The sequence below is a fragment of the Gobius niger genome (assembly GCF_951799975.1).
Source record: "Gobius niger genome assembly, chromosome: 19".
In the NCBI taxonomy this organism is placed as follows: Eukaryota; Metazoa; Chordata; class Actinopteri; order Gobiiformes; family Gobiidae; genus Gobius; species Gobius niger.
In genome coordinates this window covers 17,102,437-17,112,733 of record NC_136870.1, presented here as the reverse complement: position 1 = coordinate 17,112,733, position 10,297 = coordinate 17,102,437, and the positions used below count along the sequence as shown (strand labels likewise).

At 43.2% G+C, this 10,297-nt stretch overlaps 1 protein-coding gene across 1 annotated transcript; it reads left to right on the top strand.

Moving 5' to 3' along the window:
* Positions 1–615: 615 nt before the first annotated feature.
* sost (sclerostin) lies at positions 616–7,081 on the top strand. Its single transcript, XM_079577697.1, has 2 exons — positions 616–904; positions 5,698–7,081. The coding sequence occupies exons 1-2, from the start codon at positions 619–621 to the stop codon at positions 6,108–6,110; spliced, it is 699 nt and encodes a 232-aa protein (XP_079433823.1). The 5' UTR covers positions 616–618; the 3' UTR covers positions 6,111–7,081.
* The last annotated feature ends 3,216 nt before the right edge of the window (positions 7,082–10,297 follow it).

Genomic DNA, 10,297 nt, shown 5'->3' with positions numbered 1-10,297 from the left:
AAACCACGTCTTATAAGCTGCTACATCCCTGCTTGACACGCAACACGGCGGAAGTGAAAAAAAAAAAAAGATGCGATTTTGCCGTGCGCACTTATGGCACCAGCGCGTCTCAACAGCGTAAATGCGTCTTACTTGTGTTTATCTTTTTGTAGCCTATTTCTCCTCCTTGTTTGTTTATGGGTTTTGAGTTTGTGTGCACATTTTATGAAGGCCTGTATTGATAAACAAATTGCTCATCCATGCGCTCACCCGTGTTCGAGGGGCATTTTACGCACGCCTTTCTCGAAACTGAAAAAAAGAAAAGAAAATCATCTCAGGTTTATTTTTTATTCAATCTTCTCTAACATCACCTGACCTTCCCTCTTCCCTCTCTCTCTCTCGACAGCACATTCTCAATGAAGTTTCAGCAGCAGATTCTCCCGCCCCTCCCACTCGGTGCTTTAATTGTCATCCTCGCGTCCGTCTTTAAAAACCCCGTGCGTGCCAGTCACTCCTCGCACAAGTCTAGATCTGCGAACCAGCGGGAGCGCACCGGCACGTCCGCTCTCCTCCTCCTCCTCCTCCTCTTCCTCCTCCAAGCACTTTTCTTTTGCGCGTCTTCGTATATACCCCCGAACCATGCAGGTGTGCGTCATGGCCATCCTCGTCTCCAGCTCGGTCCTGGTGCTGCTGCTGCTCCAGGGATGCTGCGCCGCGGCGAAGGACTGGAAAGTACTAAACAACGATGCCACGGAGGTCTTGCAGGAGGAGTACAGGGCGAATACCAGGACGCCACAGCAAGTGATGACGAGGGCGTCGAACAGCGGCGGCGGCGGCGGCGGCAACAGCAACAACAACAACAACAACCACACTTTGAATAACAGAGCGAAGAATGGAGGGAGGACAGCGAATACTATTTCATATAGTAAGTGTGCCATTATGCTCAGCAGACTATTTTACGCACATTACGCAAATCAATAGGCCGACGTAAAATACATAACAAGATGTTGATAAAGCTGCGACATTAGTTACTTTACCCTTAAGATGGTACATTAAGCCTAAAGCATTTCATGTTGACAGAAGCTTGTGCCTTGAGGCCAATTAAGCTGTAAACATGTAAAAACAAATAAAAACAAATACAGTTCCTACATTGGTTTAGGTCATAACTAATGTGAAAAGTAACAGACCACAGCCTATGATTATGCTAATTAGCCAACAAGGGCGTTTGTTCTCAAGTGGATTCGTTACAAACGTGTTCCTTTCCCCCCACAATCAAGTTCAAGGCAATAATTGAACCCATGCTTGCCGCAATATGAGAAATTTCCCTTCATTTGAGTTAATTTCTCCCCCACTAATTACCAAATTAAGAACAGCTCCGTGCGTGGGTGTTGCGCTCGAGTCCGGTGCCAAAGCGCGGCGGTGGCGCGTGTGATGTCGAGGCATTTCTGTGGCTTTCGCTGCATGCGCGCTCCACAAGTGGAAGCGGAGCGTTCAGAGAGGCGAATCAACATTTTTCACGTTATTTCCTATACTATTAGGGGGGCTTTACATGCCCGCGTAATTTTGATTGCAACAGCGTGTGCGTCCTCAAATGGAAACACGTCGCGGTTTATACATCAATAGTTTGTCTTTGGGCGGCTTGGGAATCGCTTTTTAAATGCAAGAATGCCTTTGAGATTACTCCCACCTGTTACCAATGAAAATATTCTGATTAGGGCGAGTTATATCGAACTGGGTGGTGCATTTCTCACAGTTTTGTCCTAATTTGATGACTGTATTGACTGATGAGATTGGAAGGGAAAGTAATTTAAGACAATTACAGCATATTACAATAGTGCACTGAAGAGCTGTGTTGCTGAATTCATGGTTATTTTAAGTAGTCACATATTTTTTCATGTAATGGGAGATGGACAACAATGACTATTCAACAGGGGAAAAAAACAGAATTACTAATATGCAAGTTGTAAAGCAATTCCTAATCTTCTCACTGTTTAAACCATGTTGATCAGATTCACTAAATCAAAGTGGGGGAATAAAAAGATGTGCTTCAACCTGATTTTGGGCGTAAGGTCGTGTGCGGTACATTTACAGTGCGAGTCAAGGACTGCTTGTACTTTTGGGGGTCACCCATGGCCTGAAAAGTTTGGGAACCCCTGATTGTCAAGAAATTGTCAAGAAAAACAAAACAAAAGAGAAGAGAAGAAGAAGAAACTACTGTTAAATTGCAATATACTCTAAAAGCTTGTCAAGTAGGGCAAATGTCACAGAGTAATGTATACCCGGCTCTCTTCAGCCAAAGACAGTAAAAAGAGTACAGAAATCTGATTATGTGTTCCATTATGGCTGTAATTTAAGGCTTGGTATAAAGTGTTTTCGTAGCTCGTCGTCAGTAATAGGCAGCCTGTTTGTCCGCGGTCGTCACAGTGTCAGCGCGGTTTGGACCACTCGCCTGGCCTCCCTCCAGCCTTCTCCCAAACGCCTCTCCTTCTCATCACACAGGGAGAATTAGCAGCTCATGCAACCGGACAGTAGTCTAGTGTGACTTTACAAGCTCAGATTGTTAAAAGCTTCACAGTAATGCGCCAAAGGCAAGCTTCATGGACGTAATGTATGCTCAACATTCTCAAACCGGCAATAAAAGTCAAAATATTATGTTTGCTCAGCTCAATTCCTTCATTGTTATTGGTTGTAATCAAACAATTAAATACATTTCTTTGCATTTCCCTGTTTCCTGGATAAGACAACGTTACTTATGTGAAATGTGTGTCACAAAGATGATCAGTTCCATCCCGCCTTTGCTCTGCCCGATCCCGTCAGACCTTGGAAACTAAGCAGGGAAGGGCCTGGTCGGTACTTGGATGGGAGACCGTTTGGTAACACCAGGAAGCCTGGCAAATGCTGTGTGAGTGAGTGTTGGTGGTTGTTGGAGGGGCCTGGGAGACTGGTTGCCTCGCTTCTGTCAGTCTACCCCAGGGCAGCTGTGGCTGCAATAGAAGCTTACCACCATCGAGTATGGAGTGAGTGAATGTAATGCAATGCAAAGCATCTCTGAGTGTCCAGAAAAGCGCATTTATAAAACCAATGCATATTGGTATTGAGAATACAGCTTGGACCCCTGCCAAGGCACTGACATTGTCTTGCATTGGTAAAGAATGGATCTATGCAATTTTGTTGTACCATAAAGCACTTACTGACTTACTTTATAACACTGATTCTCTAGTGATATTGACAAGCCACAACCCAAAAAATATGAATATTATCTTACAGCAAAAAAAGTGTGCAGTTCCATCCTTGTATTAAATACAATATTTTCCTCATAAGAGTTATGTTGCTTTATTCATCAGCTATGAGACAGTGATCATAGTCCTGCAGCACACATCGGGCCCCAGCCCACCAGTTGAGAACCTAATGTTAAATCCAACTCAAAAAAACTTCATATTACATCATAATGTCATAAAATACAGTACCTCACATGCGCCTCTAGTTTGCAAAGCTGTGTACATTTACAAAGCACGAGTCTGAGTTTGAGTCCTGGCTCTGATATTTTGCTGAATGTCTCTCCCTGCTCTTCACCTTCCCTCGCACTGTGCTGTCTATGCCAAATCAAAAACAGTTCTTTGCAATGTTAATGAAACCACAACTTTTCCAGCCCATCTTTCAGTCTGGCTTCACTGGTTTGAGTATTTAGGATTGATTTCACACAACAGCTTGACTGTGTGCTAACCGCCACTTGATGCGTTTGGTCGTCATTGTGTACAACTTTGGCCGTCCCTCAGCGGCAACAACAGAATAAGACAAGATCGGGTTCTCGCAAAAGGGAAGTCACCGCATATAAATCCTTTTGTGTAGGCCTCATTTTTTGGGCAGAGACAGCCACAGAAGGAAACAGATACTTCAGCTAGAGTATCATTTCTTAACCGACATTTCACTGCTCCTTGTAAAAATAGGACAATAACTCAAGCTGTTTAAAAGTTGTGGCTACAAGATGGGATTACGCGCCATAGATGTTATCTCAGATCAGTCTGGCAGGTGTCCAAGACTGCGCCAAATTGTTATGCCTTAAAATAATAGAGAGATATTTACTCTGCCCTGCAGGTTTCCTGAGAGCCAGCCGCCTGTGCCAGTTTTCCTTTTCCAAAAGCCAACCCTCCATTAGTTCGGATTGAGTCTGGGCTGGATTTGCTATCAGATTTTTACTGCCAGTTGGATTCTGCTGTCAAATGCTATCATCAGCTAATCACACAGGCATAATTTAAACAGACAAACTAGGCTTAATGTACACAATAAGTAGCAGTTGCAACGTGGTGACTCTCATTGACAGACAGTAATGTTAGTTATGAGAGCAGGAGATGTCAGTCTAGCAAATAGAGTGGGTAATACAAGAAAAAAATACCACTCTCTACACTTAAACGTAACTATCTATTATCATAAACACTGTATACCAAGACTACCACTGCTGCGTCTTAACTCAACTAAACGTAAACTGCCTAGAGATTTCATTTGCACTGTAATGGGTTCGATATCTGGACCTCAAGGACCTTTTTGTGTGAAGTTACATGTTCTCTCCACGCCTGGTCTGGTTCCTTTAAAGAAGAACCAAGTAACTTGTTTACCATTAAATAGTCCTTTTCATAGTACAAGTAATACAAGTAATACACGTGTTAATGGGATGGTTGGGGGGTCTTTCATCTCCCCCTGGTGTCTCTGGCCATAAAACCACAATCGCAACTTTCCCTGCCTCCGAGTTGGAGCCACCAATACACACTAATGGAATACGTTTGTTAAGTGGTGACATCACAGCTGTACTTACCGGTCTGCAGATATGGGAGAAACTACAAAAAAGTCTTTAATACCACAATCAATATTTCTGAAACTCAACAGAGAGTTACTGAACATACTTATTTATCAGGCCCATTAGCCAAAAATGCTGTACCTACTGCTACAAAAGTAGAATGTACCACAATCGGTACATTCGAGTTAGTGGAGAAAAATGCCAACGGCACAGCAGCCACGCTAACCCCGGAAGTAGTGACTTTAGTAAATATTGCTTTTTTAGCAGCATTTTTGGCTAATGGGCCTGCTAAATAAGTAAGTTCAGTAACTCTCTGTTGAGTTTCAGAAATATTGATTTAATATTTTAAGAGTTTTTTGAAGTTGTGACGTCACACTTAACGAACGTATCACGAAGAAGAAGCTAACAGGCTAACGGGCAAAGCTAACTGCGGGCTAGCGCCTCTTAAACAGTATTTACAGCCAAGTTTGAGTGAAAAAAATTATCTCCAGTATGTAATTGAATGTACAATATCCCTCTCTCCCTTTGTCTTTTCTATCAGTGTAGTATTTACTCTCACGGACAATTAATGAGTAAAAAACCTAACATGCTACGACACCTGCAGTGCCGCTTCTGGCCTCTAGGGGCATGAGTTACTTCTGCTTTAAGTCCTCTGGTTTTCCCCCCATCAACCCTAAAGATGCACAATGGGTAAATCCCACTGTATGGAGTCCTGACCAAACCCAGCACAAGATCTGGGGATGGTTCATGGGTGTACTGTTGCTGTTGCTCCTGACAGGCTGCCAGCGGCATTGAAGGATGGGTTAAGTGCAGAGGACAAATTTCCCTTTTTTCTTTGGGAAAAAACCTTTCTCCTTGGCCAATTATAATGTTTGTTTAGGATTGAAGCAATTACCCTAATCATGAACTCTTTCTTTCTTTCCCAGGTGCCTCTGAGCTGAGCTGCCGCGAGCTGCGTTCCACCCGCTACATCACGGACGGATCCTGTCGCAGCGCCAAGCCCGTCCGGGAGCTGGTGTGCTCGGGACAGTGCATGCCCAGCCACCTCCTGCCCAACTCCATCACACGGGCCAAGTGGTGGAGGAGCAACGCCTCGGAATACCGCTGCATCCCGGCCCACTCCCGGACGAAGAGGGTCCAGCTGCACTGTCCCAGCGGCAACACCCGGACTTACAAAATCCGCGTGGTGACGTCCTGCAAGTGCAAGCGCTTCAGGCCCCACCACAACCAGTCGGAGGCCAAGGAGGTGCCCAAAACGCAGCGGAGCAGGAAGCACAGTCGGTTGCCTCAGCAGGATCGGAGCAAAAATAATACGCCGCTCAGAGACAATATGTACTGAAATGACTGTAATGGGACAGAGACCAATTATGCATCAATATGTCTCCTGGAAGGGGAGAAAGGAGACTCATTCATAAGCTAAGCGCTGGACTGGTTCAAGTAATGGACATCAATATCAGTCCCTGCTTCTCAGCCATATTGTCAGATGTGTTATAGTGCATGACAAATTTCATTATTGAGAGCTTGACTGATCAGGAACTGCAGCACTGAGTTGGATTAAAAAAACATTAAAAACATCAATATTCTCCAGGACAATTGTAATTGCTCTGACACGATGCTTCATTCAAATGTAATGAGAAGACCTGACGTTTTCCAGTGCACCTGTACAAACATCCAGCGGATGCGCACAACAACAAGGCGCCATAACTTTCCAACGACTTCAAGGTGAAAAGGCCGATCTTTGCTTCTAACTGGGTGTAATCCATCTCCATCTTGGCTGGCTTCGGAGGAGATGACGGGAGCGCAGGAAGGGGCTCTGGCTCTGGGACGTTGACAGGTTTTGATGAGGTTTTGGACAGTGCCCCGGCCGCTCAGTCATCGGGACGGCCCCGCAGCAGCGCTCGGTCCCAACTGGAGCGACCTGCCCCGCGCCTGTCAGCCACAGTAGCACCTTTCCCACGACTCATGCACAGGATCTGGAGAGGAACAGGGAGGAGAGGAATGATTTTAAATCAGCGCTGACACCACTCTGTAATCTGTGAATGTGTAGGTACATTTCCGCAAGGACAGGAGAGCGAGTCGGGTCGATGCAGAGTTTTTTTCTTTTATTTGTCAGGGACTAATGCATCAATCTTATGGAGGAGTATATGCTATGTACCGGATTTAGCTTCTGCCGTTTTTCTGCAGGTACACATAATTAAAAACTGCTCCACAAATAGATAACATTGATAAAGAAACACCAAAAGTTTGGCGAGAGTTGTTGAGAGGTGACTTCTTTGGAGTATAACTTCTTATAGGCACATATGGCTTGGCATTAACTCTGTTGTCCACAAGGGCACTGTGGCTTGTAGTTTAATGTTACCAGCTATTTTTTTTCTAGCCAAAATCATATTAAAGCAGTACTAAGTAATTCATGCCCCTAGAGGCCATAGGCGCCACTGCAGGTGTCGTAGCATGTTGCAGTTTTTTACTCATTAATTGTCCGTGAGAGTAAATACTACACTGACAGAAAAGACAAAGGGAAAGAGGGATATTGTACATCCAATTACACAATGGAGATCATTTTTAACACTCAAACTTGGATGTAAATACTGTTTAAGTGGTGCTAGCCCACAGTCAGCTTTGCCCGTTAGCCTGTTAGCTTCTTCTTCGTGATTCTATTAGTGTGTATTGGGGCCTCCGACCTGTAGGCAGCGAAGTTGCAATTGTGGTTTTCTGGCCAGAGACACCGGGGGAGATGAAAGACCCCCCAAATCCTCCCATTAACTCTTGTATTACCCCCAGAGGGACTACGGAAAGCATTTATTAAGGTAAACAAGTTACTTAGTACTGCTTTAAACAAATTCTAACATTAACCAACGTGGCTAGTGCGAGTAAAGGAGTCACCACTGTTTGGCTCATATCTTAAAGTCAAGCTCAGAGCCCTAGAGGCACATAATGTGAGTATAATCCAAAATGTCACACTCTGACACACCGCTCATTTAAATGCACAGAAAGCTTGGACTAATCAGGACGCACTGTTTATTGTGGCTAATGCAGCGATGTTCATTCCCCTCCTTGCATTAGTTCATCAATGTTTTTTTCCCCCCCTTTTTAATTCACAGACTCTTTCTAGTTAAATCGAACCGTGTGACCAATATAGTACAGCAATTTCCCTTCCACCTATTTCCATGACAGTCCCTCCTCATGCCGCAAGCCAGTTCCTGCACGAGGCGTCGGGTTTTTAGTTTTGGCTGGCGATGCCACTTTTTTTTCCCCCCACCACACTAAAAAAAAAAAGCGCTTTGCAAAACGTTCTCAAATCTTTTCAGCCGGCACGGATTAGTCTCCCTCCTGTCGCCCCGCACCTCTCCCGTGTAAATACGAGAAATCCAAAATAGCTTATTAAAGAAATATTTAATCTCTAAGAGGAAGCGCCGATACCTGGTCCACTTTTCGCAGACATCACAACCGTCTTCCCCCGGCTCTCTGCCCGTGTGAGACGAACTCCTCCCAGAGCCTTTTCTACATTTCCTGATATTGTTTGCGGGCCCGTTTGTACTCATATTGCTTCCGGACTTGACTTGTTCCAAACTGTGCTGGCGTCGTTTGCTTATTGTTCAATTGTGTTTGAAACAGCGGCTGGAGAAAGCTTTGTCATGCGGAGTGTACATATCTTACCTGCGTGGTCCCCCCTTGGTCTCGAAAAAAGGACACGAAGAGACGCCGCGGCCGCTCTGAGACACGAGAAGGACGGTTATGAAAGAATGAAATGCGTATTTATTTTTTATTTCTACATTTAAATTATTTATGCAGCCTTTTGTAGTAAATGATATCCAATTATTGTCATCTGAACCCTGTACAGTAAATAAATAAAGTATAGGAAGGTATATACATCATGTCGCGTTGTCTTGCTTTTCTCGACCTTTGTTATGAATTTATGCGTCATGTGTTTCATCATTAAACACATTTTCCATATTGGTGATGAAGTGGTTATAGGAATATGAGCTTAAATGGATTATAAACATGTGTTGTGCAATTTTATAGTGGCACAAACCCCAAAATGGTATACTTCCTACTTTCAATTCAGTAGTTTTACTTTAAAAGCAACCACTTGTGCCAAAAATGTTAAATTAAAGCTACCTGGGCCAACTTGGTTCCCATCCATTTGAAATATCTGATGCTTTTCGTGGAAAGTACTGGGACTTTCTCCTGAATCGTCTTCATCGTCTGACACAACTTTTTTGTTTGGTTTAGAAGTGGGCCACAGGCGTCAGTCAGCATTTACTCCCCTGTCTGTCGTCGCTCTCCCCTCAAGGCTTCAGACTCCATGCACCGGGATTTCAGACTTTACTTCACAATTCGCCGCACACTTTGTTCTACTTCGGGGTCTTGTGTAATCACTCCCGGTCTTCTGATCTGAATAAGGCGCGTTGTCTTTTCACTCGTGCTGTTAAATGATTCATTTTTTAGTAATCGCATTTTTGAAATTCGATTAATCCCAATAAATCGCAGTTAATTTTTCCACTAATAATTATATTCATTTTTAATTCTTGGCCGACATAAAACACTCACATATAAAGCATTTGCTCACATTTCATTTCAAATAATCAGTTTCCTAATTTTTTGGGAAAAGCCGAACAACTTATAATGGGATCTCCAGTCGCTCTCCAACCCTTTCTCAGTTTCTTCACTTTGAACAGAATCTGCAAACTTTCAGGCTTTTGACACATAAAAGTATCTCATCGTGTAAAAAGGTTAGTTAATAGTGCTTTGTCTTTCAGGTAATGTGTGTGCTCAGATACTGAAGAAAACATACATATTAATATATGTGATCAATTTGATTCCTGATAAACCTCTTAACCCTCACCTGAACTGAGCATGTTTTCTCCAGTTTGGCCTACAAAGGCCTACAAAACTGGTCGCAACTTTTTTTGTCGCCATATTTTTGTCACTGTTTTGTATCTTTTTCTCGTTGCTTTTTTGATGCTTTTGTGACATGTATTCATCACTTTAAAGGGACTATATGGAGTTTAAAAATGTACAATTATGTATTGTCCTAATTGTCCTGCCTCTAAAATCCTGCACTGTCACTCAAAAAGTTGTTACTTCGGGTCCGAATAGCTATGACCTGAGGTGGCAGTAGTGAGTGTAAAATGGCCAACTTGCATCTAGCCCCTTCAACATTGCATTTTTGTCACTTTTTTGTCGCTTCTTTGTGACTTTTTTTTTATCGTGTCTATGTTGCTCTTTTACAGCTTTTTGTTTCTTTTTCATCCTTGTTTTTGTCACTATTTTAATATTTATTTTTTAAAGAAGCTTTTAGATTTGGGTAGGGCCAAACTGGAGAATATCTGGGTGATTCAGGTGGGGGTTAAGAGGTTAATGCACTCATTATTTGAATACAATTTAATCGCGAGTTAAAGCTTTAACTTTGACAGTTTTTACACAGATCAGCCATAACATTACGAACTCCAGCGGTAATGTTACATGTAATAATTATCTGATCATATAAGCAGCATTCCTTCATTTAATCCCTTTTTTTGTCAC

Excerpts from the sequence above, each read along its gene's own strand:
- sost (XM_079577697.1), top strand. The coding sequence starts at position 619 with ATGCAGGTGTGCGTCATGGCCATCCTCGTCTCCAGCTCGGTCCTGGTG. Across the intron at positions 905-5,697 it reads AGCGAATACTATTTCATATA|GTGCCTCTGAGCTGAGCTGC; the intron begins GTAAGTGTGCCA and ends TTTCTTTCCCAG.